At 41.3% G+C, this 20,989-nt stretch overlaps 1 protein-coding gene and 1 long non-coding RNA gene across 15 annotated transcripts in view; one reads left to right on the forward strand and one right to left on the reverse strand.

The window, feature by feature from the left end:
- Positions 1–20,989, forward strand: part of fgd4a (FYVE, RhoGEF and PH domain containing 4a) — a 35,024-nt gene that overhangs the window by 974 nt on the left and 13,061 nt on the right. For 3 of the 13 annotated variants that reach the window (XM_057052572.1, XM_057052578.1, XM_057052573.1), the window contains exons 1-2: positions 2,395–2,573; positions 17,490–17,573. In XM_057052572.1, the coding sequence (XP_056908552.1) occupies positions 2,498–2,573; positions 17,490–17,573 (160 nt within the window). In that variant the 5' untranslated portion in view covers positions 2,395–2,497. Of the gene's footprint in view, positions 1–2,394; positions 2,574–8,107; positions 8,509–11,692; positions 11,784–14,533; positions 14,688–16,591; positions 16,602–17,489; positions 17,574–19,853; positions 19,915–20,445; positions 20,592–20,989 lie in introns of those variants that run through there. The other 10 variants (XM_057052576.1, XM_057052577.1, XM_057052580.1 and 7 more) reach the window with 10 other exon arrangements.
- LOC130536554 (uncharacterized) lies at positions 248–3,803 on the reverse strand. 2 transcript variants are annotated; one of them, XR_008953407.1, is made up of 3 exons: positions 3,702–3,800; positions 3,531–3,613; positions 248–2,395 (listed from the first exon to the last, which is right to left on the reverse strand). It is a non-coding gene; the product is annotated as an uncharacterized LOC130536554 (long non-coding RNA). The 2 variants fall into 2 exon arrangements; XR_008953406.1 differs by having other exon boundaries at positions 3,531–3,803.

A 20,989-nucleotide genomic window follows, 5' to 3' on the forward strand; every position in this document is an offset into this window, starting at 1 on the left:
CCCCAACATTGCACAATGCTTTGTGTTGCAAAACGCTTTGCCACACAATCCCAAAGGGTGAGAGTATGTGATCAGCACTGGTATATTGAACACTGCCTGTTTGCATTGGACTTCTTTGCTCATGTGTCTCTGTATTCCTATGGCTGTCTCCTTCTTTATATGGTTGTTCCACCTCCTTCTGTCATGAACCTCCCTGTTGTTCTTGTAGAAATCAAATTTGTGGATGAACAAAAGGACCAAACACAACAAATATATAGAACTTTATTAACTCACCAAAGTGAAATATCTGTAGTTTGCTCTAACACACGGTCTGGTCTCCCTGTTCCCTGATCTCCTCCCTCAGAGTTAATTGTTGGATGCAACATCCCATTTGCAACTTTAGCTTTAGCCTAAGTCTGTCTTCAGATCTAATGCTTCCTAATATTTCTTTGTGCCCCAAGTGCCTTTGTATTAGCATAAATCTCCCGGTGTTGTTCTCCAGAGCTGTTTATTTCTGGCGCTGTGTGCTATGTTATTGTATGTCTCCAACACGGGCTGCTTATGTGAGGAACAGCAGCAGTGGGACTGTATGTGAATCAGTCGTTGTGTGGTCTGCGCCACAACTGACTCCTCTATTGTTTGGCTCCACTGGTGTCCATTGATGCCCAACTGAACCCCCAGACTGTCCTCTGCTGTGCTTTAATTCACTACAAGCAACAGTGACTCCCTTGTGCAGCCCTGCTCATTAAAGCATTAAGATGATTCACTTTTATGTCACTGTTACACAAGATCATTACACAGACAGCGATCCTTCCTGTCTGTCTGTCTGTCTGTCTGTCTGTCTGTCTGTCTGTCTGTCTGTCTGTCTGTCTGTCTGTCTGTCTGTCTGTCTGTGGGTTTTCAAAGTAAATTGCAAGCTTACAAATAATAGTTTAAGCTAGTTCAGGAAGGACACAGCTGTTCTGTCCTTTGTTGTAGGTATTTTTTTCCTTAAAATCTCCTCTGATAATGTGACACTGCTTGATTGAATGTTGGTCCCTGTGGCACTTTTTGAGGATTTGTGCTGATCATCTCAGTGGATGATGTCAGTAGTTGTTGATGGATTTGTACCTGTGTTTTTGTGTATAATCTTGTTGAGTCAAACGGCTGCTAGTTTGAGATCTTCTGATTTCCTAATGCTCCAGCAGGTGGCGATAGATGAACTGAAACGGTTCTCCTAGTCATAGGCGTGTTGGGTTTTGGGATGCATGCAGATTGAAGAAGAAAATACTGTTTATGTTCCCACAAATCAATTACCCGTTTGTAAAACTGTCATGTAATGATATATATGATGAAAAAGAGAAATGATTGCACACAAATTACCTTTATCGTGAAAATTCATGAAATTCCCCTTTCATTACCCTGAAAGTAAATCCACATTTTTAAAGTCCAAATTCTTGCATTTTTGGCTCTTTTAATAGAGAATTCACCTCGCAGGTGAAATCAGGCTTTAGCTTCTGTATTTCCACCACTAGGTGCCACTAAAATGCATACACACTGGAGTTTAAACTTTGTACTGTTAACTAATGTCAGTACTTGTTGTTAACAACAGGGTCATGACAGGATTAATATATTGAATTTTGTTATTTTCAGGTTTAAAATCTGCCCTGGTTTTTACATACATGTTTGAATTATTTAATATACAAGATATTTGGTTTCTCCAGGAAGAAAGGGCTGTTCATGATTTTGATTATATTTGGATTATATGTGGGGTGACACTGATTGAGGACAAAAATAACACCATCAGCGCTTCATATCAGTCCTACATTGATATCGGTTGTGTAAGTGCAGGGTTTCCTGTCTACAATGTGTGTCATTTCCCCCGCCTGACTGGCATTGTTGGCCGGTCAGGGTCTTCCCAGGCAGCTGCTGAACCCTCTGAAAGTCTCACAGGCTCGGTCTGAGAAGGCCTACGGGACAATTCAGCACATCTGCTGGTGAGGACCTACAGGAGCTTTGAGGAAGTAACTTTACAGAGAGGAAGATGTGAGGAAACCTCGATGTTTTGGGGTTGGGCTTTTTCTCACCTTTTACGAAATCAAGGACATTCCATTTGCAAGAAGTGTGTGAAGGTGTTGGTGGCTTCCTGTGCTGGGTCTCAGCTTTTTTCAGCGGGGGGGTCTTGTTTGTGCTGACTCTTCATTTTTCAGTTGTTGCAGGGAAGGAAGGAAGGCAAGAAAGTATTAAACACAGGTGTATTCCAGGCCATTGTTTTGGTTGCTACACTGCTTGTTGGTCACCTTCCTTGACCTTCTGCCCCTCACCACCTTATCTATCCTCCGGTGAGGACGCAGCATGGCCCGCCTGATCTCACATTACTGGAGATCCCATCCTAGACATGTCGTCTCGGGTAGGTGATTCTTGCACACTGGATATACTGGGGAAAGGAAAACATTTACTGAAGACATGTAAAGAGGAGAACTTTGGTTGGATTTTTCTTCTTTTTTTAAAATAAAAGATTCTGGACTGGACATAAATAATGAAGCGAAGGCGCAAGTACTGGTTTTGGAGCCATAAAGGTAAAACTACAGTGATGTGTCTACTCTGCTGTTTTGGTAAGATTTGGAGACTCCACATTCCTGCCATCCTTAAATAACACTATTTTACTATCTGCACCTAAGCATGATTTGACAAAAATTATCTCTGCTGCATTTTTATGTAAACCCAACATTAGCCAAGCAGTCATTTTCATTCATTTATTTGGTCCTTCTGTTTCTGTATGAATGCTCCATCTGAGTGTTCCTGCTGTAATAAGCATATTTAAAGTTAAAGAAACGTAATTCTTACTTTGAAGATATGCAGAGGCAACTATTTGCTCAAGTACCTCTTAGGTGTTAATGTGTGTGGCTGTGCGCGTGTGTGTGATGGCTGGCTTGCTGGTGTCGAGCAAACGCACCAGAATGTGAGGGAGGATTTAAATTGACCATGCTGGAAAAAGACAGTTTTGTTCTCTCAGGCCTGGGAACCATCCCTCCCTCTTAAGACCCTTATGCCAAGACTCCAACCACTTTGGAGTCTTGGCACCATCCCTTGACAACCCTTTACCCAACCGGGTTCACGTAGTGCGCGTTCACATGTGCATGTCGTAACATTGCAACTGCACCTTTTCCTATGGGGTGGTGTATTCTCGGCAAGTCAATAGCGGAGGGGAGGAAACACTGTGAAGAATTCTACTTTCATTCTTATTGGCAGGAAGGAAAAGGCTGGGAACACCAGCAGGCCCTGGTCCTTTCACCAAGCTCATTGTTTCATCGTGGGAGACGGTGCCACAAGCAGCAGCAACACTACTTGACAGTATCAGCATTTGTGCACTCACTGTGTTTGGATCAGATTCTTTTTTTCTGTCAGTTCCAACAGTTTGAGCTAAGAGTTTCCAGGATTCACAGTATTGTCAGACTAATTAAGTCATTTCTGTTTTAAAACACAACAAACAAAAGATCGTCGTCATTTTATTAACATGCAGCAATGTGTGTGCTGCGTAGGCTGAAAAGATAATAAGTGATAGAACTTACCTGAAGGCACGTCATTAGTTTAAAGCTCCACCCATCAGGCAGTTTGAAAACACCCACACGCAGAAGAGTGCGTGCTATAAATACTAAGAGACAATGATCACTTTTACTGACGTCACTTTTGTAGTTAGAGAATTTAGAATAATGCTATACAAATTGCACAGTGGTGAAAACCTTATGTTTGCGTGTTCTCCCAGCATCTCTGTGAGTACTCAAGTTTCCTCCCACAGGCTGAAAACATGAACAATTAGTTGCTCGGACGCTCGAAAGTGCTCCTCTGTGAGAATGTGTGAGTGAATGGTGAGTGCTGGGCTAAAAACCTGTCCAGGATGTCTTCCTTTCAGAACCTAGTGCAGAGGAAACTCCCCTTTTTCCAAATATACACCGGACTAAATGAAATGAACTCTTTTGTATGATCTCTTGAACTTTGTTACGTATTAAAGTATTGATGTCTGCAGCATGAACCTTTGCTTCAGCATCTGTCTTTACCTCCATTTCAAAGTTTCTGTGTGCCCTATCTGCATCTTCCCTCTGTCAGATGACTGCATGGCCGTTTGTTCCTGAAGTAGTTACTTATTAATTTCCCCTGAGCTTTTGCTTTTGTTTGCACTTCAGGTGTAAATGGCCTCAAGCTGCTGATTTTATAGCACAAGGTGTGCTAACATGGAAGGTTTGCAGATGGCTCATAAGTCTCTAAAACAAGAAAGTCTACTAGGGAGGTGATTTCCTATTTCTGAGCTACAGTTCCTACAATTCTGCTTCCAACTTTCGGAATGTGAGGCATTCATGATGTACAACTTACCATAAGCAATTATAAATTCAGTCTTCAATTGATTGTTGTTGGAAAAAAAATACTTAACTATTTATAAAATCTGAAGAATATTAATAAAAGAACATGTTGGGAACTATTCAATTGCTGGAAATACTGTTATGAAATCTACTTAAAACTGTCAGCAGAAAGCTTCAACAACCTGATGATGTGTTGTTATATTTGCCATCATGTGTGTGTTTGTGTGTGTGTGTGTTATATTTTGGCTGATATGGGTTCAATTAGTAATGCAAGACAATCGTGGTTGCGTTTCTAAAGAGATGATGTGGTTAACAACCTGGAGCCATGTTGCTCTCTCACCCTTTTCTCATTTCTCAGGCCACAGACAGTAAAAGGATACTTGGTTTAAGATGAATGTAAATAAGAGAAGAGGCCTCAGAGAGGGGGGGAAATACAGAGAAAGCAGGTGGGAGGTGTTTGTTAGCTGTGGTGAGTGGGAAGACAAAATGTGTGAATGCATATATTAATGTTTCATTCATGAATGCAGGTTTCACTAAAATGCCATTCGCACTTTGACAACATGGTTTTCAAATGTCAACTGAATCTGTCACTTGGAAATCTTCACCCTGAACAAATTTAAGGGGTTGTGCTATGAGTGTATCATGGCAGAATGGAATATATGTCATGATCTGTTTCTCTTTTGACATAAATTAGAGTTTCCATTTAACCCAATATGCATGGTTTCGGACTTCGGGGGGACCTAGTTGGTGTGAGGTTAAGCACTGCACCCCGCAGGGAAGAGAGTCGCAGCCATGCTGCATATAGAAATGCCCCAGTTAAAACAGAACCCCAAACCCTTCTACCATAAATCAACAGAGATAACCACCAGTGATTGTGGTTGCATGGTGCGGACAGTGATGTCCAAGTTGTTTTCAAATGGGATGTTAGTGGTACGAGGGATGAAACGCCAAAAGGCGCATCTAGACCTCTTTAATACAGAAATATAGTCAGTCCACAACACATTTCTGAGAGAGGATTGAGGATCTCGTCAGTCTGACCTCTGACTGCTTCGAGGTTAGAGAAGTCTGGAAAAGCTGCAAGAATAAGGTGGAGGAAAACACGTAGTGGTCTTAAATTATGTGTTTCATTACTTTTGTATCCAGACACAAGCGCAGCAGGTCTAAATTAGAGTCCACACGTGTTGGTCTGTGGCTGCGGAGCTGAAAGGCTACGCTCATCTAGTGCCAGACCCCAGATTCGGCACTGTCTGATTGCATTTCTTAGTGTATCATTCTGAATCGTTGTCATTTCTGTATAACATGTCCCCTTTTGTGATACGTGTCAGCGCGTTCATGCATTTACATGATATAAACAGATTTCTGCGCTCGAAAAGGTTTTTCTTTATGTATGTGCTTAGGCTATTTTGCACAGTGTATTTGGAATATTTAAACAAACGCATCACTCTCTGCCTGAAATCCAGTGATTCTGCTAACTGTCACCGTGGAAACACCAGGCCCACTGATGATAATCAACGTTTTGGCTCAAAAGAGGCTGGATCTGTTTTTTCAAACCTATTATAACAATGATTACACCTCAGATCTTTCAGCAGTTCTGTAAATTTCATTTCCTGAACAAGATAACAGTTCAGTTCTCTGATGACATCTGCTCCCATAAAAAGCCAGATCTTATCCTGTTGTTTTTGCTTGTCACATTTCTTGACAGTTTTTGAAGTAAATGTACATTTTTGTTAAATGGGGCAGGATCTTTCATTATCAACTTCAACTTAACTTTAATCTAATTTGTTTAAGTGTTAAAAGAGATATTGAAGGAAAGAGTTAATGGTTTGTCATGGACCCTTCAGTGGGGGCAGGGGACCATAATGGATTTATTCATACCTCCATCTACAAGATTATGCAATCTAAATCTTCATGAGGGGGATAAGTGAACTGGTGACTTTATATTTAATCTTAGGTGTGAATGCAAGTGTGCATGGTTGTCTATCTCTGTATGTTGGTCCTGTGATGAGCTTGAGACTTGTCCTGGGTGCCAGCTGGGATAGGCTCCAAAGCTTTCCTATGTGTTATAGGATGATAATTTGTTCTTTAAAATAAGCTGGTTCTGCCAAAATTACTTATCCAGGTCCAGGTAAAGATTTACAAATGAAACTGAATTTCTTATGAAATCAAGCAGATATTTTTTTTTATGCATTTCTGAATTTAATTTTTTTATGTCCCCATCACTGTTATACGTCTGTAAATGCATGGATCAGGTAGTGTTTTGAAGCATCACTGAACTGTTGGTACCAACGTCTGCATACTTTGATGCAAATGACTGCTCTTTCTGTAAACACCCTATTTTCCGGCACGTGGTTCCACAGGGACATGCGGGGAGTGCAGACTGCTGTTGATGATGGGCTTTGGATATAATTGTTGCCTTCTCAGTCATTGAGGTTACAGAGCTGTCATAAGGTCTGCACAGTGTGTTTTATTGTGAAAGTTTTTATTCTTATGAGTACCTGTCCTGCTTACAAAGAAAAAAGGCTAAGATAACTGATGAGCATCATTCCTTATGATGAATTTACAGCTTTCTAAGAGAAGTGAGACTGAAGTGTTGCACAGCTAAGAGCCATGAAAGAGACTTTCCCTAATATTCCCTAAAGTTGAATTAAAATCACAAAGTTTAAAATGCATAGCTCTGCTGGTTTGTGCACCTTTGCAACCAAAATTAAGGTCCACAAAATATGTCTCTTAAAAATTAAAGCTATTTAGCAGCTAAAATCACCCCTATCTATCAGTGTTGTATAGTGACAATCAATGGCTTGAAGGAGCTGCTAGATAATTTACATGCAAAAGTTGCATTTTCAGTAATTCTGCAAATAGCATCTTGTCTGTAATTAAAATAACCTCATGTGATTTTAAAAAAGGGGAAATGTTGCTGTCTGCCGAAGTTTTTGTCTGTGCTGACAGAAACTAGCAGGAACCCAAATGCTTCTCTGCATGAAATTTGAGTAAGTGACTTCTGTAGTACAAATTCTATTCTAATTGCATTGGATTTCGGACATGTTGACTTTTGCTGGAACCTAAAAGAAGAACACTGTTGACTTGTGATGTCTGTCTAAAATGTACAGCTGGTCTCTTTTAGCTCCAGGGCTGCAGTAACTAAACCTGGGAACGTCTGAAGGCAGGTTTTTCCGTGACAAAGGAGATAAAACAACAGATGTAAGCCTTGATACCATCATATTAGATACGGTACAATTTCAGCCAAACTTTTCCCGCTGAAATGAAAATCCTTGTGGATGGAGCTGCACATATTCAGTTTTGTGTCATACTTTGATGAGAAGTATGACACACTTCATTTCACTTCATATTTTCTATAGACAACTGATTAATGTGAGAAACTCAGTTTGCTACCTACCAGGAGTGCATGGCCACTAAATTGGTTGCCATGGGAAAAGAGTGGGTGGCTTTTATCCCCATTTCCCATGCGCCATTATTGTAGACAGGAATCCTTAAAGAAGAAACCTCAAAGGCATCTCCCACAGAAGCTAAGGAATACCATAAAAAGATGGGAACCTCCAAAGTGTGGCTTGAAGCTTCAATTTGACAATCCATTTGTCCCTTCCTTTCTTATGTCACACCCTCCCTCTTCTTTTTTTCCTGGTGGTGGTAATGTATGTGTCACCTATGTTCTGTTATAGCCACCGGCAGCAGTAGGGACAGCAGATGAGTATGGCCATTGGCTTCTTCCCCCTCACTGGCCCTCCCCTTACCCAACAATGAAACTGATTGTCCATGCGACACGCACATGCACACTCACACATACAGAGGGGGCTTTACTCTGTGGTTGGTGCTGCTACCTCCCCCACCATATGCACCCTCTCCAGCGGAATGTTATTATCTTCCCTCGCTATGGACAGAAATGAGGAGAGGATAGATAGAAGCATTAGATAGGGGGAGATCGGAGCGTGAGTGAAAGGGCGAGTCAGTCTGTCACGGAGCAGGCAAGTGCATGTGAGGGAGAGCGCGAGAGAGAGAGAAAGAGAAAGAGAAGGGAGGATGTAGTGAGGTAGCAGTTTAACACAAGCCTGAACCTGCCAGTCTAAGCGACAGAGTGAGGAAGGAGCGGTCCTTTCACTTCATTCCCGCAACGGATTTTTTATTCCCCTACAGGAACCCGCCTCACTGCTCTCACAGGACACAGACTTCCGCCCAGGTCAGTGCTTCTTTTATCTCACGTTACACCCCTACAGCAGGCAGAGGTCTGGATCCATAGACTGCACAATGCAGCCGCAGGGTGTTGGGTTAGAAGAGGCGACCAAAATGTGGGTGGCTCATGACCGCAGAGACACTGAAGATGCAGTTTGCTGTCATCCACATATACACTAATGGGTGCACATGCACACAGCTGAAGACATAAGGCGACAAGCTTGACGTACATAATGGCCAAGATAGAGTACACTTTCTATTAGACATCTCAAGAGAGGATGCTGATCTGTTGGGAGAATGACAGCGTGTGTGTGTGTGTGTGTGTGTGTGTGTGTGTGTGTGTGTGTGTGTGTGTGTGTGTGTGTGTGTGCGCGCGCGCGCGCATGTGCACATCCGTGTGTGCTGTAGAATTGGCTACAGAAAAAATATTAAATAAAACACAGACACACACACATAAATTGGCATGATCGTTGTAATCGACCTTAGCTGTCCACAGTGAGCTGTGGGAAAATATGCAAGTCTGTGCACATGTCAGAGCCAGTATCTGTGTTCCTGTACATGCTACATGTACCGAGTACCAAAACATGACACCAAAATGTCAAATGGGGAGAATTAGGGTTTGTTGTTTGTTCTAATGGTTAGGGTAAGGAGTTGGGGAATGCATTATGCCAGTGGGAGTCCTCAAAAAGATACCATTCTAAACATGCCTGTTTGTGTGTGGGTGATTGTATGATTTTACCTTTTGAACCTTAACTTTTACTTATCGCAGTAAACATAATACAAAGTATAAAGTAATTGGTCATTCTGTAATCTAAAAATCAATTTAAAATGATCAACAAAACCTCCTGGTCTGTTTGGTCACAGTTTCTCTGCTGTTTTGGAACATTGGAACCTTTATTTGCAGCAGGGTATTTGCTGTAACCCCATTATCTCCTATAGCTAACCCTAACTCTAACAGTGTTGTTTGGGTCGTAATGGAGGCTATCCCTTAGCAGCCTTTAACACGACCAAGGCACTTCAAAGGAACAAGCTTCAGCCTTGGTGGAGACAAGTCACGGTCAGAAATGTCCACATAGAGCAGATTATGTGGCTCACATGCCAAAATAAAAAATATATATATGTGTATATATACATGTGTATGTGTATATGTATATATATGTGTGTGTGTGTGTGTGTGTATACCCTTTTCCCCTTTTAGTGTTAGCTTCTACTTTCAGTTGTCAAAGACATTTTTGATTTTTAAAAAATGAGAAATACAAAGCTTGCAACATCTCAGAAAGTAGGAACTACAAGCAACAGAAGCCTCATGTTTCTGTTGCTTGTAATGCTCAGAAGGGAAGGAGTGGTGACAAGAACACAAAGTTTGCTGAATTCTCAGAGGAACCTTCGCCTCCCCACAGCGTGACGTGGTTTCACATCTTTTCTGACTGTGCTGCAGCTTGTATTTTGTACTTTGCTGTCTTCTGTCTAAAAGCTTACAGTTAAAATAAAACCTTGCGCCAGGTTCCAGTGCAAGTTCAGAAACCATCCACTCTTTATATCCTCCTGTCTGCGGATGGCGGCTTGTCTTTCGACTGACTCGGGCTTGACGCAGAGTAGAACTGCTGACACTGTAGGGGTTCAAACAGGATGTGTCAGATTAGCTGCTGTATGTGTGAACACAGCCTTACAGAGATTCACAAGTGTGTTAATGTTCACTATTTTTGATCTGGGTGAATAAAAGATGTCGTTTTGGGTGCGAGGAATGTGGAAGAGAGAATTTGACTGAAGATGAAGTGCTAGTTAAAAGGAGAACAGGTTTTTGCATTGTTGCCCGCTCTCTCCGTCTGCCTCTCTCCCTCTCTCATTGGTCGTCTGTGGTTTGCAGGTTTGCCTTCAGGCAGTTCTGCACTGTGTTCTATGTACAGTTCACCTCTGTCCTGAAAATCTGCCCCGTACGTCAGTGTATTTAATCAAGGCGCCACGTTCATACTGAGCTCAATAATCCCAGTTGAGCCCGGGTTTTGATGGTGCAGAATCTATTATTCCCTTGCAATGTACTGAATTGGATCTGCTTAATTAATTCCCTTTGCAAACCTTTTCCCTGGCGCAAAGCAGATAAACAAGGAGCCATTTATGAAGGATCAAACTGTATCAGTCGGTGTTGGATTATAAACACTCCAGTTTTTTAGTTACTGTACATTTTTAAAATAGCAGACTGCGATGCCAGCCCACCTTATCAATAGTTAAATAAGTTAATTTCACTGAGATATTAAAATCTTGTTTCCAGATGACTTGGAAATATTTCAGAATAACTTTTTCTTAAGTCAAGATGATACATTTAATATAATTTCCCCCTCATTTCTCTGCAGTGTTAGTGATAATTATGATGACAAAGTTAGAGCTAGCGAGATCCACCCATGCAGAACCAAAGCTTTAGAGAGCATTTGAATGTAGTTGCAGCTTGGTGGAAATACTAAAAGAGCTATGTTTCAGTTTTAGAATTTCATTTTTTTTTAAAAAAATTTTTAGTTTCGTAAACGAAATATCCAGCAGTTGCATACTTTTTATAACCTGTCATGTAGGACAGCGCTCATTCCTGTAGAATATCACCGATGCTTTTGGAGGGGGAGTACGAACTTAGTCACTAATGTAACCCTGTGAGAACTTCTCATGGGGTTATTTTTGGAGACAGAGCTTTATTTTTAAGTTCAGCAAGTTGTTTCCTTTCACTAAGCAGATGGGAAAATTTTATTTCTGGAACTGTTTTGCTAAAAAGTGGAGCATGTGTTAAGTGGAGCATTAAGTCAAGTGGGGGCTAAATTGCATCTGAAGATCCCCTGGGTGCATGTGGAACCACTGGTGACTACCAGATTAAATTGAAATAAATACAAGGGTGCAGCTGGGCTTTTAGTAAAGCCTATTACTTTTTATAGAGGCATTATTTGCAGGTCTCCATGCATGTGCAGGCATGCGTGGGCACATGCGCACGCTTCACACACCAAAAGAGTAATAGCATTTGCTCGTGGATATAGGTCACTTTCACATATCTACTCTTCATCTGTGAGACGTTTCAAATCCTTTTGGTCCAGCTTTATCACAAAAGGGCATCCTGTGAATAAGCACCGTTGTCCGTTCATGAACAGACGGCTCTGCTGGGGCCCGGTGAGACACGCTGATTGGATGGACAGGATATTGATTGACACATTTGGGAGCTCCAGCCCAGCAGCTGTGATCCAAGGTGGACTGTGCAGGTCCCGGCCTGGGGGGAGCAGGAGGAGACAGAAGGAGCAACAAAGATAGGTTAGAATAGTAAAGAAAACACACAAACGCACACACGCATGCAGGGAATGCACTGAAGTGAGAGAGATCAAGGATGGGACAATGACTTCCTGTCAGCGTTATCGCAGTCTGTTTCCAACAATCAATCCTCTGTTTCAGAGTCCAGTCATTCAGTCCGCTATCTCTAACTCGCTCTTTCGATCTTAATTGTAGAACTCATCGCTGCGCACTGCTGCTAACTTTATTTAGTCACTGATGTATTCACAGCTGCTTACATTTGTTGCAGAACAACCTCTAAATCCACTAAATGTGACCAGACATCCACACATTTCAGTATTAACAACCATCTTGGATCACAATAACTGTCACACAAGGATAAGTAGTTTGGGTGATGGGGTTCAGCATCGCTTACCCCACTGCCCACTCGACCTGCTCTCCTTGAACACAGGTCAGTGAACATGTTCGGATCTTACTGAAAGCTTATGTTCACATGCTGGGGCCATGTCGGAAGCCTGCCGGGAACCAGAACGTAGCAGTGGCACATGTTTGTGTTAGTGGAATGCAAAGAGCAATGGGAACCGGATAACAACAATTTAGTAGCTGGAATAGAAGATTAAATGGAGGAATCTTGGCAGCAGTTACTCATAGGACAAAAAACCTTTAGTTGGTTGAGCACAATTTCAAAATTCCTCTAAACTGAGAGTGAGGGCATAGATTTCTTGAATAAGACAAAAACAAATCATGTTGGTGGAAACCGCTGCAATTGATCAACAAAGACGTTGTTGTTTTGGGGTTCTTTTTGCATTTCAGGAGATAGATGCTAGGTCACATCTGGTGGCCTTGACCACACAAAGGTTTTTCAAGGTTTTTTTTATTTTGTCCACTCTATTATGCCCGCAAAAGAGACCCATAACTCTTTGATAATTGTTCAATGCAGATGGACAAGAGAGGAGGTAGACAGACGCATCTGCTCTCATTCAGCAGCCAATCTATTGTGTAACAAGCATGTAAAAGCTCAGATGTGCGCTCGCAAACACGCATACACACATGTGCCAGGGGAAAGACACACATTATCACTGCTATGAACCTTGCTGTGATTAAAGGGGTGTGACTTGGCATATTAATAAATTCCCTTTCCATTATTTATGAGACCCATTTGAATTGTGCTGATCTCAGTCTGGGGCAGCCTTATGCAGATGAGGCCACTCAACATTCTTGTGTCTTTATTGCAGGTGCAGAAAAAGATGTTGCTTGGGGGGGAATGTTAGAATAAAGATGTTGCCATAAACAGGCGTTGCTGCAGAGACTGACCAAAACTTGTGCTCGTACATGTTGGACAATGATTTTGAATATTCTTCAATGTGACATGGTAGTATGGCGCAATGATATTCTGTGTAAAACAGCCTTTTATGTCTTCATATAGACTTTTTTCATTTCTACTCTATGTAAGAGGAAAGTGATTAGGTTAATGAGGCCTCTTAGATGGTCGGGGGTCTTAAAAGTGTGGTATTTATTAATGAGTGCTTAGATATTTCATTATATACTGACACTGACATTATGTCTGGCTGCTTTTCATCTTTGTCACCCTACCGTCTATATGCATTAGTCTCTCCTTGCCTTCCGCAGAGGTAAGTGCATGCAGTTTCTGGTTTGTTTTAGCTCGTCCTGTTCTCAGTCCTGACAAAAACCTCAAAGCATTATTGTAGAGATAGAAGAGTGAAAGTAAACCAACACAGCAAGAGTTGATTCTGCCTCCTTCAGTGTCACCCTCACACGATGACTGCAGTTTCCATTAAACCGGTTTGTACAGTGAAAGGCCAGCGCTCTCAGGCTTTGTTGGATAAATACACAAGATAATCACCTAAGTGTTTGAGAAGGCTTTAACTTCCGGGTAAAACCTCACTCAACAGACAGAGATGGATAACGATTGCGTGGGTGAAGGGAGCGAAAAATCCCTGCCTCAGTGGAGAAGACATCTCACAGGTATGCCTGCAAGCCCAGTAAAGCATTTTAGTTAGAAAAGAATTGTGGTCATTAACCATCAGGTAAAGGGAAAAATTGCAGAAGGTTTTGGCACAGAAACACAATAATAGGTGTTGCTTTCCCAGTGTGGATGCAGTCAGCTTCAAACACTTTTACATATGTAAATTATCTGTGTGGAAAACAAATTGATCATGAACGACAGTTTGCTCAAATTCAAATTCAACAGACATTTTTGAGACTCAAAAAATCTCATGGTTAAGTAGATTTCGAGCTCCTGAGTAAGAAATATTTTATTTCTTTGCTAATTAATTGATTGAAGACCCACTGCCTGTACACTATAAAACAAAATGCACGTCTAACTGTGAGAAGGGAAAAGTCACTGTCGATCATCCCTTATCAGTTTGATACCAGAACCCACAACAATGATGGTGCAGGTGTCACAGGTTTCTCATGCGTCAGTCGCCTATGTTTTGGCTTGTGCTGGGATTGGGATGAGCCAAATTGGTTTTACTTGCCCTTCATCAGTTAATACCATGTATAAGGCTTTTAACAGACGGGATAAAATATTTACAGTGTTTGCAAAGAAAGGAAATATATCATTTGTGTTTTTTGGACTGAATTGTTTCCATTTAAGGCATCTTGTAGTTTCTGTTCATGATAGATTATTGACTAGGAAAAACAGGAAGTTGACATACAGGAAGAGGAAGTTTAAGGTCAGCCCAAGAGGTAGTCCAGTAAATTCTCTTCACTGTACCCCTTTGCTGAAGAAAACACACCCACACTTGGATGTTGCCACTTGTGTTTGAGCAGACTGTGTTGGGCATTCATCTGTGTTTCCAGTGCTGACATAGTAACACATCCCCCACGTCAGGAAACAACAGGCAAATGAGGATGTCTGTCACATGATGGAGTTTTCACTGAGGGGGTGGTGGTCACAGTTAGGTGAGTGAGATGTCATTTTAAAGAAGTGTCTGATATTTATGGAACCCTTTAAGCTTCTTAAGTCTGTTCTATTGTGAATGAGATACTTTTACAGCAGATGGAGGTAGTTACTTACACACACAAAAACGTATGTGTGAGAGAGAGAGAGAGAGAGAGAGAGAGAGAGAGCGAGAGAGAGAGAGAGAGAGAGAGAGAGAGAGCGAGAGAGAGAGAGAGAGAGAGAAGAGAGAGAGAGAGAGAGATAGAGAGAGAGAGAGAGAGAGAGAGAGAGAGATCGAGAGAGAGAGAGAGAGCTAGAGAGAGAGAGAGAGAGATCGAGAGAGAGAGAGAGCTAGAGAGAGAGAGAGATCGAGAGAGAGAGAGAGATAGAGAGAGAGAGAGAGAACAGCAGGCAGACATTTCACGAGAAGTCCAGATGGTGGATGGTAAAGCCATTTTTAATCTATGCACCAAGATATTACACCCCCACCCCTGCATGACACCCTCAAACACACACACACAAACATACACACACACACACACAAGCAAGCACACAGTCTGAATTAAGCTGCACTAAGTACACTTTTTTAGCTTAGGAAGGATGCTTACGTGAAGCTACTTCAGGACTATCTGCTAATCTGCTGCCATGATTGAAAACTGTATTCTTTCACTTTCGGCATCACACACTACTGTTAAAGGGATATTTTGTTTGATTTCTTGGTCAATCAATCCTTCCCTTTGTTTTCTTTGCCCTCTTTTAACTGTAATAGTGTAGCTGAAGGTGGCTTTAATTTGGATAAAAAGACATTCTTCCCTGTTTACCAGAGTGAGACTACAGGTCTGACAATAATGGACAATAAAAGAAAACTTTGTTGTTGTACTTAAAAATGTGTCTTTGTATGACAAAATAAAGACGACAAGGTTGTAATTGAGCTAAAAATGGTCCAGTCATAGTGAGGGCCCATTTACATGCTGATGTTTAATAGTGATGTTGACTCTGGTACTCGTTGAATATCTAACCCCTACAGCTTTGGTCAGATTCAAAAGCACTTTTTGGAAAGCATTATGATTAAAAATAGATATTTTATTATTTTTTTAATCTCAAATCCAATTTTTCTTCTTGCCTTATTCTCAATATGACATACTGAAGATCAAGAGCACATGAAATTTACTTTTACTGGTTTTCTAATATTTTTGACAGACTTTTAACTTGTAGTTTTAAGATATTTGTTTTTGTCTTTTCAAATGGAAATGTCATTGATAATTTATTACAATTATGTGATAGGTTTTAGGGGGATGTTGCAAATAGCTTTGTTGCCTTTGCTACCTTGTAAAACTGTATATATGCTCATATATTTGACTGTTAATTTAAAATGTTTCATGCATATTTATGTAATTTGTATGCTCTGCGAGCAGCGTCGCAGGAAAATTAAGAATTGGCAACCTCTCTCACCTCCTCAAACGTGTGAGCTACTGCATTTTCCCACAGCTGGCGACTTTAAAGAATGACTACTTCTGCACTGCTAAACCAGCCATGAATACGTTGAATCTTTCTTTCCAGCATACCCCAGTACCATCGCGCTGTTCTACTGAGTTGTGATCTCTTCCATTCTGACCTCTTCAGTTGTGACCTCTCCAGCACTTCTTACTCAACTGATATGATTTGCATATTGTACCAAATTATCTTGTGTGTGCCAGTAATAAAAATGAGCTGGTCTCCCTTAGGAGGTCTGAAATTAGTAATAGAAAATGTTTTATAGATAAGTTTTCTCAGTTTGGACCAGACTCGTTAGCAGTCATGTTCACTTTTAGCTTTATGGTTCACTCGAGTCAATGCGCAGGGCTAAGTGTCAGATAGCAAAATTCATCCTCTACAATGTAATTACAGATGACCCTGTGGTATTTGCAGAGCTCGGCAGGAAGAAATCTCAGATGGTAATAACCCACACAGACAGCAGAAATGAGGCAAATGAGTTATTTCTACGAGTATCATGACTGAAGAGTAAACGATTAATAATTGCTAATTGCTGCAGATGTAGGAGATTCATTTTGATTTTTGCTTCGAGTTTAGACCTCACATCGGCTATCACCAGATGTTTTTGCCTGCTATTTCACTGTTTCCATCTCACTGCAGCTGTGCATTACACCATTTGTATATATGTCAACGTGTTTATGTGGTGTGAGCTGATGCCCAAATCAAGCCACACAAAACGAACCAAAAAAGGCATTTTTCTCAGCAATGAGTGGTTGTTGTCATCGTCAACATGTTGTCACTGTCAGAACAGCAAGCGTCCAACATTAAAGAAGTCGTTTCAGATGCAGGTCATGTTGCTGCATGTCAGAAACATAATCCTGCAGCTGCTGGTGCCTCAGAGTGGAAAATACCACAACAGTACTCACACGAGTTATTGTTTTTGCTTCGCTGCAATTTTTCCTTTAATCTTTAGGTACATATTAAACCGTTGGGCTGAGCTTTGATGCTCCCCACAGACATCTCACAGGCAGACTAATTAGAGCTTGTATCTCCAGGGGTGCCATTTTCCTTTTTATACCTTAAAACAAACAGAAGCTTACTCATTCAAATCTCCATAAATCAGCTACTAAATGATCGCTGAGATGTTGGGTCTGGTCTGTGTCTGAATGCCTGCAAGTCTGCCAAAAAAATAATTCCATCATTTCTCGCCTCCATCCCTTCTTTTATCTATAATAAAACAAGCATGCAAAAGAAGTTCCTGTCTCCGTTGCAGAGAGAGACTTAAATAAATCTGTCTATACCTAATTTGCTTTTTTAAAAAAAATGAAATGTCTTTTTTGACCTCACAGAACGGGAAGACAAAGCAGGATGCTTTCACTCTAGGAATGTTGATGAAGACGCCTGCGTGGCGGTGAAAATTGAACACTCCAGAGGTATGTGGCATCTTCTTCTATGTTTGTTTTGTGTCTTTTCTTTCTTTCAGTCTGTTCGTCCGTCCATCTGGAGATATTTTAGTACAGATAGCACCTCTGAGTGACTGTTTGGGCGCAAAGTTTTGACAACTCACTTGTTCGCATACACAAGGTGTTGCATCTGTCAGGGTTCTTGTCGATGTTTATTATTGGCCCAATGAATCATCGGTCTCCAGCTCTGAAATGCAACAGGAAGGCTGCTTGTTTGTAATCTCCATCAGGAGCCTTGGAGCCCAACTCCAGTCTGGCAACATGTCCTGATTCTACTGAGAGACGTGTTGTCATTAAAACAGGATGACATGCTTAGACAAGATCTGTGAGGAGGCTGGTGTGAAGGTGTGAAACAGCCTGTTTTTGAGGGGATTTTTTTAATCAAACTTGCATCATCAGAGTTCATTTTTCTATCTTTTGACCACTTCTCCAGATCTCCATGTGTTCAATGTCGCAGCCTCGCGTGCTGCATCTCCAGTCGTGCTAAAGTGCCTTTCTCATCATTTGACTTCTTCTCATCTGTCACATTCCAAAATAAAGACCACTCTTCTCTCCCCATTTCCCAGTGTCACCCCCCCTGCCCCGCCACTCCATTTTCTGTCTCATTAAAACCCCACCTCTGGGCTCTAATCTCACACTGGCTCTTAGATTAGGGGATGAGGCAGGGGTAATCTGAATAAAGACTGAGCGGTTGAACAGAAAGAGCTAATCCCTGATGACTCCCAATAATGGCCTCTCTGTGGGTCTGTCTGTCCATCTCTGCACAGTCTGTGCCAACATGATATGAGGAGTGAAAACGATGTGTTTGGGGGAATAGTCAAACAATGACTTAAACTAATGATAATACCCATAATCTCATTAAGTGATAGAAAAGTGTAAATGATTAAATAAAGCGTAAATGCAAATACCTCAAGTCTCAGCTGACAGCTGGCTACATATCCTGTACTTGTGTACCACTCATGTTTGGTTTAACATTCAGATATACTAGAAAATCCACTAGATATACATAGTATTCTATATGTTGCTTCTTTGTCCTATTCTGGATTTTTTTTGTTTCCCACACACCAACAAGCAGACATAAAGAGGTTAACATTATCTGGAGCGGTGCAACGCAGCAAGTTTGAAGAGTGAGTTTCCCGCAACCCAAGCAGGAGAAAAGGGAAATGCGGGTTTCAGTGCAAGTTTTTCAGATTCTTAAAGTATCAAAACAGTATAGCCATTGGAGAAGCACTTCATGCATTTTGCTGTAGTCTGTAACTTCACATGCTAGACTCGTTTATTTAATGTTTAGGCATTGGCATTTGAGCCCATCTAGTATGATTGCTGATAAGGATGTACTCACTTAATTTTAAGATCTGATAAGGCAGAGCCATGTTAGAGTTATGTCTCAAGCTATGTATACATCTAGTATGATTTTGGGGCTAAAGTGGTCAAATTATAAACACTATATAAATTATAAACACTAAAATTAATATGAGTTAGTGAAAGTAACTAATACAGTAACAACTTCATATTAGAGCTGAAGATAGACCAGATGGTTCAAAAGCATATTCCGATTAAAGCTCCTTGATTGGAATGCAGGGAAGAGAAGAGGGAAGGGAAGAGAAGAGAACAGCTGCTTTTCTAAAAGTCACATTCAGACCTGTCACAGCTGTGCAGTCAAACACATCTGCTAATGTTAAAGCACCTTACACACAACCTCGTCTATGTGGTAACACCCTCTGAGTCATATATAGTTACCCCTGAACTGGGGTTCATTTTGTGAGAGTGATCACTTGGTTTCCTGTCTCAAAAAATTAAATGAAATGAATATAGTATAAGCACTTATAGCCTACAAACACAGCTTAGCATAAGACAAACTAGTATTCATTTGTGCATCGTCAACACGTGAGCCTCAGCATTCAAAATCGGTTATCATTGTATGATAAAGTGCGACGCTGCTAAGCTAATTTAGAAAGAATGCAAGCAAGTGGAATTTTTACTGGTCAAACTGGTTTTCTGTGACAGCAAAACAACCTTTTTTTTTCCAGAAGTCTGTCTGTAAAGCGAGGGTTGTGTGTAATGCAGTATGTGTTTGTAAAATGTGTGTGAAAATATTGTGCACATGCACATTGGAGGATGATAAAAGATGACTGCAGCTGTGTGAAACTGTAGGCGTGACGGAGTCCCTGTATTGGTTACTTGGGTGCAACCATGTGATTGCCCATTAGACTATATGATTGTGAACATTTCAGAAGGTCTGCATAGGGAACACATGCGCAAAACATGGAGAAACTGGGCGGGCAGCAAATCGCGTTGACTTCTGCAAAAGGTACATTTTATTAGCTATCTGAAAAAGGAAGCAGAGGCACTGTGCTCTGGCATATTTTTCTCCTGTGTTTAACTTTAAAAACTTGGTTGACTCATCTTTGTGTTTTTAAGATTTGCATATGAACTTAACCTGAGGTGGGGACATCACCTGTTTCGAAATAAGTTGGAGGTTTAGCCAATAAATGAGAGCGGTGGTCCTCTGGGCTAATTCTGCTGTTTATGAATCATTGATCAGTCTAACAGTGAGGAGCGAAGGACACTCGAGTGCTGATGGGGCTTCACAGCACCGCCTTCAGCAAACAGCCTTTTTTTCTTTTACCGCCTTGTTCTGAATTGTTCCACAATATAATAGACAAGGGAGATACAGTATGTTGAGTTCTCTTTATTCTGAACCTGCGGTAAGCTTATGTGCATGCGTCAATGCACGTGTATGTAGCCTCTGCAAATACTTGTTGAAAGCCACCTAAACAGTGGGTGGGTGTGTGAGCGAGAGGGAGGGAGGGAGGAGTCGAGTAGCTTTATCCTGGCTGAAGTCACTGCCAGGGAAACTACTGGTGCACTTGTGGGACAGACAGACTTTCTCACACAGACACACTCACAGCATGATTCCCTACTGAGGATTTTTCTATCTCAAGTCCAGGTTGAGGTCATTCCCTGGAGATTCCGAACCCAGCGCAGGTATCACTTTGTTTTGGCTTTTTTTTTTTTGGTTTTCCTTTAACTAATTTATGAGAACAATGTAATGTCTTCTCTGCCTGAGCCTCACTGCAATCTTACAGTCTTTGAACCATTACTGAGATTTAAGAAAGTAATTTAGTTGAAGCACATATGGTGCTGTTTATGTTTCTTAATTCTGTTTTTTCTTGACAGGAAGTAGAATTTGTTGAGAGTCAGTTGACTTGCAATCTCACACCTCTTCCATGTCTTCAGTTTTGTGTTTCCTTCACCTGTTGCACTGCAGTGTTAGTGCACACGTTTAACAGAAAGGGGTTTGAGAGGAATGTGGAAAAGTCAGGTCAGGCAGTCCTGAAGTCAGGCGTCGCCGTTTCGGTGAGATGGTGATGTCATGAGGGTGT

The sequence above is a fragment of the Takifugu flavidus genome, chromosome 13 (assembly GCF_003711565.1).
Source record: "Takifugu flavidus isolate HTHZ2018 chromosome 13, ASM371156v2, whole genome shotgun sequence".
In the NCBI taxonomy this organism is placed as follows: domain Eukaryota; kingdom Metazoa; phylum Chordata; class Actinopteri; order Tetraodontiformes; family Tetraodontidae; genus Takifugu; species Takifugu flavidus.